At 40.2% G+C, this 20,646-nt stretch overlaps 1 protein-coding gene across 1 annotated transcript; it reads right to left on the bottom strand.

Annotated features, from left to right (window-relative positions):
- Nucleotides 1–353: 353 nt before the first annotated feature.
- TAF7L (TATA-box binding protein associated factor 7 like) lies at nucleotides 354–19,495 on the bottom strand. The gene is made up of 13 exons (XM_040266515.1): nucleotides 19,297–19,495; nucleotides 18,632–19,071; nucleotides 14,011–14,089; nucleotides 12,936–13,069; nucleotides 12,185–12,311; nucleotides 11,882–11,937; nucleotides 8,965–9,006; nucleotides 8,043–8,190; nucleotides 7,597–7,710; nucleotides 6,962–7,162; nucleotides 6,543–6,655; nucleotides 5,201–5,260; nucleotides 354–1,279 (listed from the first exon to the last, which is right to left on the bottom strand). The coding sequence occupies exons 1-13, from the start codon at nucleotides 19,493–19,495 to the stop codon at nucleotides 1,235–1,237; spliced, it is 1,758 nt and encodes a 585-aa protein (XP_040122449.1). The 3' UTR covers nucleotides 354–1,234.
- Nucleotides 19,496–20,646: the final 1,151 nt, after the last annotated feature.

The following is a 20,646-nucleotide window of genomic DNA, read 5'->3' as shown; positions in this document are numbered from 1 at the left end:
ATAAGGACACAGAAGTTCTAAGAGGTGTAGGGACTTGCCCAAGTTAGGTAGCAGAGCCAGGATTCTAACCTTGTGTTCCTTCGACTACAACATAATTCAGTGCAAATATTGGAGCTGCCATTTTTATCACTTCTCTGTACCTTCTCTCAAAAGCCCAGTGATGTATTGTGAATATTAGACGATTTGCTTAGCTCATTAGGAATCATCCTAACAGCTCTTTAGAAGGATGCCCCAGTGCTGACAGCATCTTCTGTCATTTCCTAACTGCAGAATTTATTGCTTGTCTCATCAGTTTCCTTTTGGATTTGAATGTACTTCTCAAGGGAACTGTTTTAATAAAGTGACAATAATCCACTTAAATAATTTTATTGCTTAAAAACACAGGCTAGAAAATCTTAATACAGCTAGAAATAAAGGAACTGGCCCAGGGTTTTTAAGGATGTTTTCACAGGCATCTATTTTTTGTTTGGGCCATGTAGCTTGCAGGAGTTCCCAGATGAGGAAATGAACCCTGGCCACACCAGTGAAAAGCCTGGAATCCTAACCAGTGGGCTACCAGGGAACACTCACAGGTGTCTGCTTTTTCCTAACCTTTTCTGGTGGGGGTTAGGATGAAGAGGCTCAGCATAAGGAAAACAGCTCAGAATTTCACCTCTGCTTTAACTATTCCTATAGCTGCCAAATAACAACCAGGCACAATTCTAAAAATATTAACAATGTAAAGAAGATGGAGGCAGCAAGAAACTTCCTCTGAGCAGGAAAGCAGCTGCTAATGCTTGAACAAAGACACCTCACAACTTAGGAACAACTGCTGCCAGGAAGGCACTTAAATTCACTGTGGCGGATTCTAGCACTTGGCAGAAATGGTCTGACTTTGTTCTGTTTCAGTAAATATCTGAAACAAGCAGAAGAAAAAGCTAAAATCTCTGCAGACTGGCTATGTAGCCTCCAGGTTAAGACTGTCTGCCTTTGGCAAGCATGGCCAAATTATCTGATGGCACCATAGTATAGAAGCATTTAAGAAATTCTTAAAACTTTATAAAAAGAAGCCAAGTCTCATAGTTGAGCTGGATCTTCAGGTCCTACAGAACTAGCAAAAAAAAAAAAAGGTTCAGAGAAGTAAATAGAAATGATTTGGCATAAGGCAATGAAAGGAAAAGAAACAGGCACAGTTTATCTAGACTTCAGTCTGGATGGTTAATCGAAGGCCTGGGTGCCAGAGTGAAGACTCTCCTCACTTCTTCAGGAAATAGTTCAGTTTTTCCTGTAGATAAGTGAGCTGTAGGCAGAGGGAGAAAAAACATGAAAAATTCATCTGAAATCTTAAGTCCCATTACTTGATCTAGAATTTACTTATATAAACCAAATAGAAAGACTGTCATTTGGCATTTATAAGGTTATCTTAGTCTTAAAATGTTAAAAAAAGAACAGTGCCAATCAACTTTTAAGTTCAGATTCCTTCTATCACTTGCATCTTCCTCTAATCTTTTCCTACCTCAATTTCTCCCATCTACTTCTGGCACAGAAATTTTCCTGAGTTACTCTCCAGATGAAAAAGCTTTTAAAGTTTACTATGAACTACACCAAAAATCTCAACTCTGAAGCCTGGCATCACCACCTCTGAGCCATTGTGCATGCTACTTTCCATACAAATTTCCATACAGAATGCCTTTGTTTCTGTCTCTTTATTAAACCCTGTGTCTGTGTGTGCTCAGTTGCTCAGTCATGTCTGACTCTTTGTGACCACATGGACACAAAGGCTCCTCTATCCATAGGATTTTCCTGGCAAGAATACTGGAGTGGGTTGCTGTTTTGTGCTCCAGGGAATCTTCCCAACCCAGGGATCAAAACCCAGTCTCCTGCATTGGCAGGCAGATTCTTTACCACTGTGCCACCTGAGAAGCTTATTAAAACCCTACCCACCTCTTAAGGCCCTAAACACCATCTCTCTATGAAGTTTTCTCTAATCTCCATGGACAAAAGTGAGCTCTCATTCCTTTAAATCCCTATCCCTCTCATGGATTTCTCCCCAACTGGAGGCAGAGATTGTGACATAAGCATTTTGTAGTTCCCTGCAGAGCCTAGCTTTAAGTAGGTACCCAATAAATCTGTGTTGAATAAATGAGCTAACATAAAGGGCTTCCCTGGTGGCTCAGCTGGTAAAGAATCCACCTGCCATGTGGGAGACCTGGGTTTGATCCCTGAGTTGGGAAGACACCCTGGAGAAGGGAAAGGCTACCCACTCCAGTGTTCTGGCCTAGAGAATCCCTATGGACAGAGGAGCCTGGTGGGCTACAGTCCATGGGGTCGCAAAGAGTCAGACATGACTGAGCAACTCAGCACACAGCACAGCACAAAAAGGACTCTAAGTGAATAAAGAGTACAGCAATAGTTCTATGTTGAAAATAGCACTTCCCCAATATTAACTACTTATATGGAGGAAAATAAAGATGTTTAGAGGGTATTAAAGCAATCATGGCATTAACTGTTCACATGGTTGTATATAAGCAGTACTTGGGTGAGTGATGTGCCGAGGGGAAGGGCATATACAGAATGTGAGAATTCTCCTGACCTTGTTGGTATGGGGATGGACATGGGGGAATGGCATCATTACCTTAAGAGCTCCATGCTAGGGAATTCCCTGGTGGTCCAGTGGTTAGGACTCTGCACTTTCACTGCTGAGGTTCAATGCCTGGTCAGAGAACTAAGATTCCCCAAACTGCATGGGGCAGCCAAAAGTAAATAACTAAAAAGAGCCCCATGCTAAGTCCATCCTCATAATAAGACCACCATTCTCTTTAAAACCATTATCCTACTCTTAAGCAGCATACATTTCTGTACAGCTGCTTGACCTTCACTAATCCCACACTGCCCTCTTCTCTCTTCACTCTGCTCACTCTTTGGGGGCTTTACATAATGGTCTTTCAAGTTAGAAATCAAGCCTATGCCCTTAACGCTCCCTTCTCCTTCAATGCCCAGAAACTGATCTGAGTCCCATCAATTCTAACTTTAAAATATATTCTCTCATATATAAATGTTCACAGCAGCATTATTTGTAATAACCAAAAGGTGGAAACAACCCAAGTGTCAACTGATGGATAAGCAAAATGTTGTATATCTGTACAATGGAATATTATTTGGCCATAATATAGAATCTATTACTGATACATTCCACAACATGGTTAACCTTGAAAACATTATGCCAAGTGAAAGAAGCCAAACACAAAGACCATGTATTTTATATTTCCTTTTATATTAAATAATCAGAATAGGCAAAGTAGGGTAGTAGAAAGAAGATTAGTGGTTACCTAGAGCTGGGGGGTGGGGATGGGGATGGAGTGTGTGGGAGGGTCAGAAGACATGGGAAGTAACTGCTAATGGGTACAAGTTTCTTTTGGGGGTGATGAAAATGTAAAATTGATTGTGGTGATGAATGCACAATTCTGTGAACATACTAAAAGTCACTGGATTGTACAATTTAAATGGGTGAATTGTATGGCACATGAATTTATATCCCAGTAAAACAGTTATAAAACATTTTATTGCATTTACAAATATATATGTTCTTTCTGAATGAAATAATGCCATTTTCAGCAACATGGATGGATCTAGAGATTATCATATTAAGTGAAGTATTAGTAAGTCAGAGAAAGACAAATATTACATCGCTTGTATGTGGAATCTAAAAAATGGTACAAATGAACTTATGTACAAAACAAAATAGACCCACAGACATAGAAAGCAACATTATGGTTACCAAAGGAGAAAGAGTGGGGAGGGATTAATTAGGAGTTTGGGATTAACATATATGTGTTTGTTGCCGTTTAGTAGCTAAATCGTGTCTGACTTTTGCAATGTCCATGGGATTTCCCAGGCAAGAATCAAACTCACATCTCCTGCTTGGCAAGTGGATTCCTTACCACTGAACCATCAGGGAACCCCATATACATATTACTATGTATAAACTAGATAAACAACAGGGACCAACTATATAGCACAGGAAACTATACTCAGTATCTTGTAATAACCTATAATGGAAAAGAGTCTGAAAAGAGATGACTCCAGCGGTAGAGTCCACCTGCAATGTGGGAGACTCAAGAGACTCGGGTTCAATCCCTGGGTCAAGAAGATCCCATGCAGCAGGAAATGGCAAGCCACTCCGGTATTCTTGCCTGGGAAATCCATGGACAGAAGAACCTGGTGGGCTACAGTCCATGGGGTCACAAAGAGTCAGACACGACTGAGCACATGATGGATGGATGGACACACACACACACACACATAACTGAATCAATTTGCTGTACACTTGAAACTGACACAACATTGTAAGTTAACTATACTTCAGTAAAAAAAAAAAATTATTTATTCTATCTCCATTTCCACCTCCTTATTTCAAGTTACCATCATCTTTTGTTAGACTACAACACAGCCTCCTAACTGCCCTCTCAGCTTCTAGTCCTGTCCTCCCACAATCCATTCTCCAGATATCAATAATCCAAAGGATCTTTAAAACTTCTAAATTAAATGTCACTTTCCTGCTTTAAACTCTCCAAGGTTTCCCATTACATTCTTAAGAATAAAACCCATCTTCCTTATCATGGCCTCTGCATTCTTCACCAACCTCACGTTGAGTCACTTCCTTGCTTTTAATACTTCAGAGGTCCTCAAAGAGACCAAGCTCTTTTCCAGTGTGGGACCTGGCATACGCTCCACCCAAGTTCTTCATATCCTTTCTGCTTGGACTTACCCTTCAGGTCTCAGGTTAAATATCACTTCCTCAGAAAGGCTGATTATGATCCCCCCTCCCAATTTAATTCAGGACTCTCTTTATTCAAAGCACATCCCTGACTCTCCTTCACAGTTCTCCTTTATTATTTGCACCTTTTTATTTCTATTATAATTTGTTTACTGTTGATCGTCCCTGCTAGACTGTTCGTTCCATTAGGACAAGTATTGTATCTGTCTTCTTCAACACTGTGTGTACATCCAGTGCTTTTCACTTAATAGGCATTTAATACCTACTGAATGAGTGAATTTTCACAAAGACTTTGTTTCAACCTGCTACCTTCATTTAGAAGATTTGGGCCACTACTATTCCTATGAAAAGAACAGCCAGAAATGAGATTGGGGGATTCTTTCTATCTAATAATTTATTGTATCAAACAAATAATTTTCTTTGATGTGAAAACACACTTCTCACCTGCTCAGTTTTTTCTTCTTCCTGTAACTTAAGCTGCTCCAGCACAGACTGTAAATGATTCTGGAAAGCAAATCATATGAGTGATGAATGCTCAGTCACAAAGGAAAAGAGAACCAAGAGAGACAAAGAGTTTGGCAAATAATTTGATAAATTAAAAAAAAAACTGTCTGTTGTAACAAAAGACTTTTAAAAAGGATTTAGAAAAAGACTGTCTTTATGTGTGTAACTGAATCACTTTATGAAACAGAGACTGGCACAACACTGTAAATCGACTATACTTCAATAAAAAAAATTTAAAAAGGATTTAGAGTATAAAAACTATGCTCTCCAACTACAGGGCCATTTGATTTGATTTTTTGACCCTACAAAGCTTTTTTTTTTCCTTGCCCTAAAACAAACAGTTGGAATGCCTCCATGTTCCCTTTCTCTAGCTTAGCACAAATTCTTTGACTGTGGTGAACCATTTAAAAAGCTGGCCTGGAATTTGTTGCTGACTCTTTCATTCCCCTGCACTCGGACAGAATATTATCATTCTTAACTAATACTGCACGCAATAGTAATCACGATATCTGTAGCTTTCAAAATATGTCCACATCTATTATCTCACTTGGTTATTCTAAAGGACAACACTCTGAATAAGTATAGTTCTGTATCAAGTGTCTCCGCTTCAATGACAAAAGCTCTACAGAAAAAGAAATCTGGCAAGAAATTTCCCGAATGCTTCAGAATTTCCCTCACTATAAAAGGGGAAGAAACATGGCCTAGACATACATTTTCCCTTTGCTGAAATGTGTATTAATAAAATATGCATTAATTTGTATTAATAAAACTCAAGCATGGTATTCTTATTCAAGCAGCATCATAAAATTTAAAAATTAACTTTAATTCTCTTTCATTGCAATGAATACATTTTGATACAGAGCAATAAGATGCAATCTATGCTCTACCACTTACTGTGGTCCCTAGCAAAGTCCTGAACTTTGAATTTCAATTTCTTATCTATAAAATGGGAATAGTGACAGTACCTGTATTTCAAGGATGTCAGGATGAAATATAGTAACATGTAAAATGCTTAGCTCTGTGCATGCCTTTCACATTGTTAAATGTTCAATATTGGCAATTATTATTTCAAGTCTGCTGGTCCCTTCCCCCAAATACTTATATAGGATGAACAAAATTACTCAGGTAAAACAAAATAAGGCTATCTTTTATCAGGGATTTCTAAAGCAGTTGCTCAGGTTCATGAATGAACTAGAATGCTGCACAGAGATGAGATGAGTGGAAAACACAGAGATGGGATTTTGAAAATAAGATATCTTTATACCCACCAACAAGAATTTACCTTGAGTGTCAGGTTTTCCACTTTGCTGATGAGCTCCTTCTGTCTTTGTGCCTTGCGCTGAATCTCATGGAGCTTTTTCTCTGCGTATTGAGTGTACTTCTGAATGTCCATGACTAACACAGATAGATAAAACCCTCAGGTATCTATTAAACAAGGCCTAAACTAGTGGACCACGGTCCAAATCAACTAAAACTCCAGTACATATTTGAGCAATAATTTCTCAAACTTAACTTTGCATCTAATGCAAGTTCAAAGTCAGTCTTTACATGTACACCCGTGGTGGATTCATGTCAATGTATGGCAAAACCAATACAGTATTGTAAAGTAAAATAAAGTAAAAATTAAAATTAAAAAAAAAAGTCAGTCTTTAGTACTGGCACCCACTCTGTCCCACCCTTTTGTTTTTCCCTCTAACTTACCCATTGAGCTGGTTCCCTCCTTTGCCTCACACTGGCCATATTCAATGAACCCGGCCTGTAGCTCCCTTTCTATGTCCTCGTCATAATAATCTTCCTCCTCTTCTTCATAATAGTCCTCCTCCTCCTCCTCCTCCTCCTCTTTATCATCCTCCTCAGTGTTATTGCTAGAATCACTGCGCATCTCCTGAAGCATGTAATATTCTAAGGGTTTTAAAAAAGAGAAAGGTGAAAACATTTGAAGCTTTTTAAATGACTCCCACACCAACTGCAATTATACTCCCCTTCAAGTTTACTGGGCAACCAATGAATTTCATAAATAATTTGTCTCACAGGAAGATGATTCCCTTTATAAAACAAGGACAGAAAATACAAAACAGTGTAAGATCCACTCATGTATTCAATGATCAAAATATTTAGACAACCCAAGGGCCCATAGGAATTTTAGAATAGCAGTGATGGATGGGATATTAGAACCCCAATATAAAACCCCTTAACTTGAGGGACCAGTAAGAGACAAGAAGGTGCAAAGGCATCATTTTTTTTGTGTGATTGGCCTGTGAGTCTGTGGAGAATGGGCCTACACACAGTCAACACTTTCTCTCTCTGAATCTTCTGCTTTGCCTTTATTAGCATACCTGGTAAGATACGACCCTGCTTATAGTCTCTCATTCCTGAGGCTACTGAATAGCTAGGAATGGAGCCTTGACTTTCAATTTCCTTGGTTTCATCTCCAGCAATGACCTCCCACCCTAAAAGGAGAGGAAGTCAAGGAAAAGGCAGAAAGAAAGAAGGTAATGTTGAAAGGGAAAAGGCTCTCTATCTGAAAGTGCTATTTAATTTAGTCCAACTTCAGGCCACTTGTAGCTGGATTTCTGGTATGGATAAATGTTTTATATTGAATTACACAAGTGAATGATTTCTATTATGTGAATGTACTATTCCTAGCTAGAAAGTAACATTACCCCCAATTCTAAGTTCTGTACATTAACGTCAGCACACAAATACCAGAAACGAGGGCTTGCCACCTAGTGCATTTGAGGTGGAACAAACTGCACAGAAAATATTTTGTATAAAAGGATACGGGCATTGATAGCTTCAGCATCTGAACACAGCAGTCTTTTCACTTCCTTTTCCACATCAGGAGACTCAATGTGCTGAACCACAGTAGGGAAAGAAGGAATACCAGTAATGTCACTTAACACCCTGTGTTCTGCAGGAATGGCCGTTTCCTACATACAAATGAATTAAAAAAAATTAGGCTTAAGATACATCCAATCAAATTTCTACTTTAAACAATGCTATTTATAAATGAAACTTTGATCAGGGTCTATATTTTTGTACAGCAAGCTTATTTTTTCCCAATCAATTACTTGAGACATTTAATCTTTTCAATCTGCAACTCTAAAGACTCTCTCAGAAGTACCACCCTTAAGTCTCACTTATTATTTGCATTGACCCTTACTAGCAAAGAACTGCTATATTTTGCCACTTAGACGTAATTTTGTGTAAAGACCCAAATTCCCAGATTCTACTTTCCCAAATCTTTATTAGAGAGTTTCTTATAAAAACAGGACCTTAGCCTGTTTTTATACACATTCTCCCTTAAGTCCAGTTTTAGATAATTATCTCCATGGCAACCAATTCATCGTGCCACAAATAGAAATTAGAACTTTGAGGGGGAATAAGCAATTGCAAAAAACTGCTGGTAAAAGTGAACTCTGGCTTCCAAGAAAATTTTTAAAAATAAATATCACAGAAAAGAAGCAGATTAAGATACCAAGACTACTGATCAAATTGCATCTTCCGCTCTAGGAGTTGTCAAACATTAAACAATGAATTCTTCATTTTCCAGTGAATCAAATTCAGTCTATGTGTATGGGAGTAGGGGTTACAGGTGAGAAGGAAGGCTCAAAAGTAAACTTGATAATTTTGGGGGTTTGTTAAAAGCTGCAAAATAAAATCCACTATAGGTAAACAATGAGGTTATATTATGATTTGTCTACCTCAGGAAGCTCTATTTCTTCAGTTTGTTTGGTATCAGTAACCTATGAAAGAGAAGACAGTAAACGATGAAATTGTTCTATTTTACTAAAGTTTAAAGAGCTCTAGACCCATTCTTAACGTAGTTTTTTATTTAGTAGACACTCAATAAATGCTCTAGACTAACAGTATAAAGCCAAAGCAACTGTGTTCATAGATTAAACATAGTAAAACTATCAGTTCTTCCCAAATTGATCTATAGGTTTAATGCAATTCCTGTCAAAATTCCAACAACCTTTTCTGTAATACATGACAAACTTATTCTAAAATGTACATGGAAAGGTACAGGCTCTAGAATGGCTATAATAATCTTGAATAAAAAATAAAATCAATCTTCGTGATTCCAAGACTTATTACAAACCTACATTGTGGAACTGGTGATCAACACAGATCAGTCGAACAGAATAGGGAATCCAGGAAAAAAAACTCACACAAATATGTCCAACTTTTTTTTTTTTTTTGCCCAACTTATTTTTGACAAAAGTGCAGAAGCAATACAATGGACAAAGGGCAGCCTTTTTAACAAATGGTGCTGGAGATTTTGGACATGCAAAAAAAAAAAAACAAAGAAGAATCTTGAACTAATCTTCAAGTACAAAAATTCACACCAAAATAGATTGCAAACTTAAATGTAAAACTTTTTTTTATGGTTCTTTTTTTTTTAATTTTTATTTATTTATTTATTACAAAACTTTTTTAAAAATAGGAGAAATCTTCAGGATCTGGGCTAGACAAATAGTTCTTATAATTGACATGAAAAACAAGATCCTTAAAAGAAAACAAAATCAATAAATTGGACTTCATCAAACAAAAATCTTTAGCTCTTTGAAAGACCCTGTGAAGAAGTTGAAAAGACAAGTTACAGACTGGGAGAAAATATTTGCAAACCACATATCTGACAGAAAACTAGTATTTAGAATATAAAAAAACCCTCAAAACTCAACAAGAACAATAAAAACAATCCATTTAGAAAATGGACTAAAGGCATGAACAGACACTTCACTGAAATGGACATACAGATGGAAAACAAGCACCTGAGAAGATGCTCCACATCATTAGCCACGAGGGAAAGCCAACACCACAGCGAGACCCCTACACAACTATCAGAATGACTCAGATTGAAAACTAGCAGCAACACCTCATGCTGGTGGAAACGGACAACTGGATTGTGTGAACATTGCTGGTGCTAAGGTAAAATGGTGCAGCCACTCTGGAAAATGCTATGGGTAGTTTCTTATAAAACTAAATATGCAACATATCCAGTAATTGTACTCCTGGGTATTTATGCCAAAGAAATGAATACTTATGTTCACACACAAAAAATCTGCTGGCAGCTTTATTTATAACAGTCAAAAACTGTCAACAACCCAGATGTTCTTCTATGAGTGAGCAATTAAGCAAACTATGGTACATTCATAACACAGCCTACTACTCAGCAATAAAAAGGAAGAACTATTCATACATGCAACAGTCTGCATGGGCCTTAAGGGAATTAATCTGAGTGGAAAAAAGTCAGTCTCAAATGTTATACTTTGTATGATTCCACTTATATGATATTTTCAAAATGACAAAATTATAGAGATGGAGAACATATTAGTGATTAACAGGGGTTAGAGCCTGGTGGTGGCAGTTGGAGGGAGGTGGGTGTAGCTTTCAAGGGCAAGATGAGGGATCTGGTAGTGACAATACTGTTTAGTATCTTGACGGTGTAGGTAGATACACACATGGGATAACTGCACAGAACTAAACACATACAAGGACCTCTCTGGTGGCTCAGCGGTAAAGTATCTGCCTGTCAATGCAGGAGACACGGGCTCGATCCCTGGATTGGGAAGATCCTCTGGAAAAGGAAATGACAACCCACTCCAGTATTCTTGCCTGGGAAATCCCATGGACAGAGAAGCCTGGCAGGCTACAGTCCATGGGGTTGCAAAGAGTCAGACATGCCTTAGCGACTAAACAACAACAAACATGCACACACATACAGAGGAGTACAAGAAAACTGGAGCAACTTGAAAAAGATTAGTGATTAGTGATAATGTCAATTTCTTGTTTGTGATATTCTACTATAGTTTTGCAAAAAGTTACAATGGGAAAAACTAGGTCAAGGGTACATGGTATCTCTTTTTTATTGCTTACAACTGCATGTGAATCTACGATTATTTCAAAATAAAAAATGTAATTAAAAAAGAAGCCAAGGCATAGTACTCTTGTAGTTTTCCCAGGGTTGTACAAATCTGAGGTAAGGTTAGGACTACAACCACATTTCCCAATTCTCAGGTTCTGGCTGGGTTCACTTTAAAATAAGATTTTGTAGTTGGAAACGTTTGAAAGCATTAGCAGAAGTTTCAAATTCATGACACATCTAGATTCCTAAACACTAGCCTATAAGTGGAGAAGGCAATGGCAACCTACTCCAATACTCTTGCCTGGAAAGTCCCATGGATGGAGGAGCCTGGTGGGCTGCAGTCCATGGGGTCAAGAAGAGTCGGACATGACTGAGTGACTTCGCTTTCACTTTTCTCTTTTGTGCATTGGAGAAGGAAATGGCAACCCACTCCAGTGTTCTTGCCTGGAGAATCCTAGGGATGGGGGAGCCTGGTGGGCTGCCGTCTATAGGGTCACACAGAGTCGGACACGACTGAAGCGACTTAGCAGCAGCAGCAGCAGCCTATAACTTCAAGAGTCCAGTCTATTTTTGTTCATTACATATTTCCATTTGTTAGCACACAGTGCCTGGCATGTTGCTCACACTTAATAAATGTTTACTGGACATATAAATGAGTGAACAAATGAACATCCGACTGACTGTCTCCCTCCTTCCCCGCCATAATCCTCTTCCAATCCACCCAGAAGACACAGAAATTGCATGCCACAAACCTTTTTTATTGTTTTGTGGAACCTTCTCTTTCTGACATTCTTAAGTGGTGGAGTAACTGAAATAAATTCAACATGGTGAAATGTATATATGATTGATGGTAGTCACATATCTATCTGAATTGGACAGAGAAAGCTCACACTATAAGCTACAGGCTCATGACACGACTTGTTCTTTCAAGAGTGTCTAGATGCCTCCTGAACCCAATACCTAAGTATGACAACAGATCCCTGGCTCCCAAGTAATCAGAACTCAGCAGATAGATATAGTTAGCCAGAATGAGCAAGGGACTGTCGTTGACTCACTGCCATGCTTCCAGGTATATTTTTTCTTTCTCCGCCTTTCAGCTTTCCTGACTGCTCTAGGATCAGTAGAGGTTATTGGTTCTTCAGGAGAAGAGGGAACCTCAGCATCAGCAGTGCACACAAGCATCTACATTTGACAAAGACAAAGAAGTTGACCATGGCCACAAATCTTCAGTTAGTAATGGATCGTGATCATTCTTACCACCAGCAATCCTGCAGCACAGAAGGAGAATGTTACTTGGCATTTCCAGAAAACCAAGTATTACATACACTCATATTCATTCCCTCTCTATCTCAGCAGCACTGCATATGGATGCTGAGGGGCTTTTGTTTTGTTTTGTTTTTTGCTCAAGTGCTTACCGCTGCAGAAGGAATATGGCTGAAAAAAAAAAGATAGCATTTTGCTTTAGAAAGAAAATTAAAAAATCAACAGTAGAGATGCTGAACAAGAACCAGTGTAAACCTCCAGAGTTAGCAGGGAGTTCAGACGAAGATCCCAGATGTTCATATTTTTCAAATAATGATAAATGGCAAACAGGAGGCTCTAAAGGCTATTTGGATAAAATTAAGTAGTGAGAAGTGATGGATCAAACGCCAAACTAGCACATGACATTGTATTCCTGTGCAATTGAGCTGGAAATTAGAAATGACAAACAGGTGAAAGGAGAATTGAAAGAAAGAAAAAAAAGGAGGGAGAAAGGAAATCCTAAAAGGATATGAGGGTGAATAGATTAAGAAAAGTTGTCCATACCTGGGAAACATCTGCCGTTTTATAAAAACTTTCTCTATCCAGAGTTTTTAGGCTTCCGATAACACAAGGCAAATCAACCACCTTAGCAGCTAGTGAGACGTTGTCTACCTCAACAACTGCACGACGTGTGTCAGCTAAAGAAAAGTAGAAAAAATTAAGGTTCGCATCTTCCCAATGTACTCTTAAACCTGATGGTTTGAATAATGAAGACTTATGTGAGACAGATGCGTCTTTCACTGAAACATTATTTCTCATAATGCGAGAATTGGGTACACAACTAGCAACTTCCCAGAGCAAAGAAAGTGGAGCATATGGAGCTCTTTTTTTTCCAGTTTATGTCACTCAATCAAAAGTAGATCAGTTTCTTGGTAATGGCTGTGAACTGAAGGTGAATGAGGCAGTAAATCTTTCATTCTCTTCTTGAAAGACCAACTCCATTCGTTCAAGTCCATTCATTTGGACACCATTAGGAGCACTCGATCATGTCACTGAACGTGGGTGTTTTCAAAGGGAACGCTTGATTCTAGAATAGTACTAGTAAGTCTCAAGTTATAATCTCTAGTTAAAGTCACAAAGGTAAAATTCTATACAATAGCCAGAGAGAGAGAGAAAGAGAGAAACAATCAGTCATACACTACCTGAGTGCTGGGATTATGGGCCATTTAAAATTTTATTCTTCATATACCTCTCCATATTTAAAAATCTAATAAATACTATGGAGATAAAGATATGTCACTTTTGTGAACAAAAATTAGTAAATTCACTTGTTATTCCCCTAGTCAGTCAGAAAAACTTGCATCTAGAAAACAATCACCAGTATGTAAATCCCACAGTTGACCTCCAAGTTCTTTCTTATACACACCATGATAATTACCTCAAGTTTTATGCAAGTTCTATTTTCTTTCCTCTTAAAAAGAAGAGGTAGGAGTGCCTGAAGCCTCTCTTTGAGTTCATTAAGGCAGAGACCACATTGTATTCTTTGCCACATCCTTGCCCTCTAATACTATGCCTGACACACAGCAATCCCTTAATGAACTACTGTTCAATGTATGGTGAATGGATATTAACTACTTACAAAATAAGTTAATTTTTAGTTTATTCTTCATGGAAGAAGTTCCAGAATGCAGCATCTTTCTGACAGTGGAAGCATGTTCCTAAAAAGGAGGTAAATTGAAAAATCAGAAGGATCAAGTGTCAACTTAGCAGCTAATAGGAAGATATGTCAGAAACAGTCCTCCTTTAAATAAAACCTTAAACGTCTCAAACGTTAGGAAGAGTGCCATGCACCATGTGATACTGTGCACTGTGAAGTCACGTTAGGAAGAAGTTGACTCTAATCTCACTATTGTCTCTCTTTTTTTTTTTTAACTTTTATTTTTTTTAATTTTTTTTTTAATTTATTTATTTATTTATTTATTTATAATTTTTACTTTACAATTCTGTATTGGTCACTATTGTCTCTTAGTAGCTACAGATAATGCCTTCTCCTAGCTGTACATTCCTGGTTTTCACTGTTGCCCTTCAGTTGTGGTTGCTAAGGGAAGGCTTAGCTGCAGTTTACTGGGTATATTTGTTGTTGTTCAGTCGCTCAGTCATGTCCGACTAATTATAGGGTATATTAATTAACCCTAAGTGGGAAAATACCTTTCTGAAGCCCATCCTTAATATACCCTTCTTAGACTAAATAAATACTTGAACACAAGTATCAACAGGGGAAGAAATGCTAACACACTGTTGAGGTGAGCTTCGACAGCCTCGCACGGTGATGAATCTGAGGAGACAGCGCTGACCACTAGATTGCCCCTTTTGAGGTTACAGAAAAGAACTTTATTTTAGAAGAGTCCTGTCTGGGCTGTCCAGTGATCAAAGCTCTTAGCACTGGTGATAAGTGACTGAGTCCATCATCGTCCTACCCGCTTGCCAGGAAATCAACCAGGAAGATAAGTGGCATGTGCAGGATGAAAGAAATACTGCTTAAAAGAGTACATGCTGGGATAGAACTGCCAATAGAACACGATTTCTGGGAAACAAATGTTCTTGGTTTTATAGGCTATCTTAAATAAACAGAAATATTTAAGAATCCAAGCAAAGCTAATACTTATGCACTGAAGATATCTGGTCTGAGATACAAGGGTTTCTTACCACAGGCAGACGCAGTATAAACTGGTTCTCAAGCTCGTGAGGAGGTTCATCCTGGCTTCCACTCATCTCTTTTTTTTCGACTTCTTGAAAACAGAAATAAAACCAACAGAAAGTTACTAAAAATTCCTCTTGCTCCCTCTACCGACCACTTCTGGTCACGTCACGTCACGTCAGTTGTCAGTCGTGTCCGACTCTGTGCGACCCCATAGACGGCAGCCCACCAGGCTCCCCCGTCCCTGGGATTCTCCAGGCAAGAACACTGGAGTGGGTTGCCATTTCCTTCTCCAATGCATGAAAGTGAAAGTGAAGTGGCTCAGTCGTGTCCGACTCTTCTTGACCCCATGGACTGCAGCCCACCAGGCTCCTCCATCCATGGGATTTGCCAGGCAAGAATACTGAAGTGGTAGTACTGATTAAATTATATGATATCTTGCTAATAACCCTCACTGGAATGATGTGTATACAGCTTGGAAACACCTTATTTGATATATCTTGATTATTTCTAAAAGCCACCTTGCGAGCATGTGAGGTAAGTTGCTTCAGTCGTGTCCAAAGATTTGCGACCCTATGGGCCACAGTCTGCCAGGCTCCTCTGTCCATGAGATTCTCCAGGCAAGAATACTGGAGTGGGTTTCTATGCCTTCTTCCAGGGGATCTTCCCACCCAGGGATCGAACCTGTATGTCTTATGTCTCCTGCACTGGCAGGCAGGTTCTTTAACCACTAGCACCACCTGGGAAGCTACACACACACACACACACACACACACACAGTATGACATGGGCTTCCCTCCTGGCTCAAGTGGTAACGTATCCACCTGGCAATGCAGCAGCCGCAGGAGATGTGGATTCAATTCCTGGGTCAGGAAGATCCCCTGGAGGAGGAAATAGCAAGCCACTCCAGGATTCTTGCCTAGAAAATCCCATGGACAGAGGAGCCTGGCATGGGGTCACAAACAGTCAGACACGACTGAGCACACACTCATGCATGCATGCACACACACACACACAGAGGCTTCCCTGGTGGTTCAGCTGGTAAAGAATCTGCCTGCAATGCAGGAGACCTGGGTTCGATCCCTGGGTTGGGAAGATCCCCTGGAAAAGGGAAAGGCTACCCACTCCAGTATCCTGGCCTGGAGAATTCCATGGACTGTATAGTCCATGGGGTTGCAAAGAGTCGGACACAACTGAGCAACTTTCACTTCACTTCATACACACATACAAAATACACCTTCTGTAAAATGAATAATCTCCAAGTTAATCTTCATTTTTTTCATCTTATTTTAACTTCTATTTGAGATACATCTGTAATAGCTTGCATTTGGGGTTTCAGGGTCCACACTACTTCTGAGGAATTTTTTTCTCAAAAATGGAAATAAAGCCATGTACATATATGAAATCTGACAGTTTTCTTGTGTTCTAAGGACACTATGCTATACACCAAGTTATAAAATCTTATACTTTTAAGTTAGACAAAAAGCTCCAGATAATGTACAGTTCCTAATACTCTGTAAACCATTAACTGAGTTCTGAGTTTTTGATTTAAATCTCACTTAAATGCAATGGAAACTTTTTTAAAAAACACACACAAGTGAATATAACAAAAAAGAAGCAGACTAACAGATACACAGAACAAATTAATGGTTACCAGTGGAGAGAGGGAAGGGGAAGGGAAAATTTGCAGGTAGCACATTAAGAGGTACAAACTATTAGGTATAAAATAAGCTACAAGAATATACTGTACAACACCAGGTATGTACGCAATATTTTATAATAATAAACAGAACATAGTCTTTAAAACTGTCAATCACTATATTGTACACTTGTAACATATAGTACTGCATATCAACTATACTTCAATAAAAGAAGAAATTGGAAAGGAGGGGACAAAGAATATTTAACATTATCAGTTAACATAGCGGAGAAGGCAACAGCACCCCACTCCAGTACTCTTGCCTGGAAAATCCCATGGACAGAGGAGCCTGGGAGGCTGCAGTCCATGGGGTCGCTAAGAGTCGGACACGACTGAGCGACTTCACTTTCACTTTTCACTTTCTTGCATTGGAGAAGGAAATGGCAACCCACTCCAGTGTTCTTGCCTGGAGAATCCCAGGGACAGGGGAGCCTGGTGGGCTGCTGTCTCTGGGATCACACAGAGTCGGACACGACTAAAGTGACTTATCAGCAGCAGCAGCAGTTAACATAGAGAAAAAAAAAAACCATATACAAGTGAGTCTGAGACCCTTTTATAGGTAAATCATTCACCAGTTATGGTTTCAGTCCTTTAGGTTGACTTCAGAAACTACCAGAAGAGCACAGGAGCACAAGAGAAATCATGAACTGAAATGAGACATCCAGGATGAGACAGCAAGGGAAGGGGGAGGGAGAGAGAAAGAAAAAGGGAGAAAAGGGACTGATGATTTGTGATAGTCATTTCTCTCTTTTTTCTGCTTCATACAGTTATACAAACACATGCACACATAAATACAAAAACTAAATGTAAAGGTAAGGGGAAAAGTTAATTAAACAAAAAATCTTGGAACTGGGTACACTGCCTAATATAAAAGCAACAAACAAGATAGGGAGCAGAAGCACAGAGTCACAGAAGTAGCAGAAGTACAGAACTAGCTGCTAAGCAAGATTTTATCAGATCAGTAGTAACTTTTGGATTTCTCAGCAGAACTAAGACTAGGGCATGTTGTTCATTTCAGTGCCTTTCTGGCAACTCCTCTCTTATGAAAGAAAGAATGTAAGAACTTGGAATCATTTTCAAAGAAGGGAAACACCCTTAGTTGAAATGAGTTTTAATGATTTTTTAAGATCTGCTACCTGCAAATTTGGCTTAGACAGTAAAGAATCCGCCTGCAATGCAGAAGACCTGGGTTTGATCCCTGGGTCGGGAAGATCTCCTGGAGAAGGGGATGGCTTACCCACTCCAGTAGTCTTGCCTGAAGAATTCCATGGACAGAGGAGCCTGGCGGGCTATAGCCCATCGGGTCGCAAAAAGTCAGACATGACTGAGTGACTAACACACTTTCACTTTATACAATGAACTGGTTGTATCATCTTCAAGAAAAGGCATCCACTTTTTTGCAGCAAGCACTCTGATACTGAATTAAATTAACAGGACCGCTCTTCACCATTCTCTCCCTCACGTGCGCGCGCGTGTGTGCGCGCACACACACACACACACGTTTCACCAGCTCCACCTCATTTCACCAGAATTAGAATTGGAATTAGAATTATAGCTAGATGGAGAGTGCCTGATCGCGTGCTCCCAGCAGCACAACTCAGCACAAGCCTAAGCTGGTACTTTCTCAAGTTCATTGCCGCTGGCTGCAGTTTGGAGGCAATGACCACTTCATCCTTATCCAAGGGGGGCACTAAGCTCCCAAGGGCAGAGCGCGGCTCTGAGTCTTTGATCCCATTTCCCTAGAAAACCTCTCTCGGGTCCAAGGGGCCCTAAGCCTTAGTGTCACCCCAGGCCAGCTTGGAAGGTTAGCACAGCGCGAAGCCCTTTGGTGCCCATCATGTGCCCTTTGATCGCCGAACTCACCCGCTCCTCCGCTGATTGGCGCCGGGACCGCCTCTCTGCCCAGAGGGTTTCCAGAAGCAAGCGGGCTCCCAGGCTGCGTCCCGCGTTGGCGGGATGCAGCCGACCGTGGTAGGAGCCTTGCGTGACACCCCTCCGCACCTCGCCACGCCTCCTCCCCCGCCAGCCCAGCGTATTGGAGGGTGGCCTCGAGGCGGTGGCCAGCTCGCCGCGTGCCTGGGAGGGGTGGCACGAAGGGTTCTGATGGCCGCGGGGACACAGCCGCTCTGGGGCCTCGAGGAACAAGGCTGTAGAACAAACACCCTTGACCGAGGGACGACCCTGGCAACGGCCGCGGGAGTTTTGCCAGTACACAGTGATATCTGTACAAGGGCTGGCACAATCGGTTGCCCTGCAAAATCCATTGGGTTGGATGAATTTGTTTCTCAGAGAGGTGACCTCGCCTGATGACAAATACACCGCCGCACAAACCCATTAAATAACCAGAATCCGAGTCCCAACTACTTTAACGGAATTAGCTGATCCCTTCTCAACGAGGTCACTATTTTATGTCTTTTGCGCAAGAGATAGTAGGTAGTCCGTTTTATTTTTCTTGCGGTCATCACAGTTCAAACAAACTTCTAATAGTTCGTTTCTGTCAAAGATTCTTAGAGGAAAAAACATCTTACCTTTCTCTTGGGGTAAGTTTTCCACAGAGGCTTGGGCAGCAGCCTGGGTGTCAATGGCGGCAATGGCGGCAATGGCGGCATCACCGTGAGGGTCATCAGCAGGAGTTTGGATGCCTTGGTCACTAGCAGTTTGGGCTCCGTGATCGCCAGAAGTTTCAGCTCCATGGTCAGCAGGAATTTGGGAATCTTGGAGGCTCATTACTCCTGATGTTGGATTAAATTCCGAGAGACTGGGGCGACGTGCCTCAAGGAGCTCTCTGATCTAAACCGTTGAGATTGTAAAATGGCTTCCTGTTGCGTCATAAGATCCAAAAGACGCCAGGATTTCCTAAAATGATGTCAGAGGTATTCCCCTTAAAGACACAGGGGTAATATTAGAAATATTATGGGGTGCCTGTTAGAAGATTATAGCCATGATGTCTCTGTTGCCTTCACTTATCTAAACTTCATGGTAAGAAATAAATATTTTTAGAAAACTAATTGTTGTATCCTCATTTCTTCTGGATACACGATTTTTTCCTGAAGCTAAATTGCCAGAGCTTCAGATCTACACAGAACCGTTTTTGTCCCTTTGAGAATTCAGCCACTGAACTTTAGCGTTATTTGGTGGGGGTACATTGAGGATTGCAATACAAAATGGATTGATGAAATTAGTTTTTTATTTCCTGTAGAAAATTATTGATGGCATTTATTATATCAAAAATAATTATTTAATAATAATTCAAAGGAAAATTCTTCTCCATAACTGAGATAGTTAAGTAATTGTGTGTTTAGAATCCTATGGACAGTGTGAATTATGTAATTAACTTTCCTTTCTATGGCTGCTAGGAAGCTCAGACCCAATTTTCATCCACCTCTTAACAACTGTGAACCTTACTGGCTGCTGCTGCTGCTGCTAAGTCACTTCAGTCATGTCCGACTCTGTGCGACACCATAGACGGCAGCCCACCAGGCTCCCTCATCCCTGGGATTCTCCAGGCAAGAACACTGGAGTGGGTTGCCATTTCCTTCTCCAATGCAGGAAAGTGAAAAGTGAAAGTGAAGTCGCTCAGTAGTGTCTGACTCTTAGCGACCCCATGGACTGCAGCCCACCAGGCTCCTCCGTCCATGGGATTTTCCAGGCAAGAGTACGGGAGTGGGGTGCCATCACCATTGATAGGTCCCTTGTCTTAAATAAATAATCATATTCTCTCCCAATCCCTAACTATTTCTATCTGCTGTAGTGTCATTCTTTTTAATGGCTGAGTAATATTCCATTGTATATATGTACCACATCTTCTTTATCCATTCCTCTGTGGGTGGGCATTTAGGTTGCCTCTAAGTCTTGGCTATTGTAAACAGTGCTGCAAT

The sequence above is a fragment of the Oryx dammah genome, unplaced genomic scaffold (assembly GCF_014754425.2).
Source record: "Oryx dammah isolate SB20612 unplaced genomic scaffold, SCBI_Odam_1.1 HiC_scaffold_23, whole genome shotgun sequence".
NCBI lineage: Eukaryota > Metazoa > Chordata > Mammalia > Artiodactyla > Bovidae > Oryx > Oryx dammah.
The sequence above is the reverse complement of the archived record's forward strand: the minus strand, read 5'-3'. Positions and strand labels throughout refer to the sequence as shown.

Coding starts and splice junctions, on each gene's coding strand:
- TAF7L (XM_040266515.1), bottom strand. CDS start 19,495: ATGAGCCTCCAAGATTCCCAAATTCCTGCTGACCATGGAGCTGAAACT. Junction 14,090..18,631: donor GCCAATCAGCGGAGGAGCGG/GTGAGTTCGGCG, acceptor CCTCCTTTTTAG/GAACATGCTTCCACTGTCAG. Junction 7,711..8,042: donor TGCTGAAGCTATCAATGCCC/GTATCCTTTTAT, acceptor CTCTCCTTTTAG/GGTGGGAGGTCATTGCTGGA.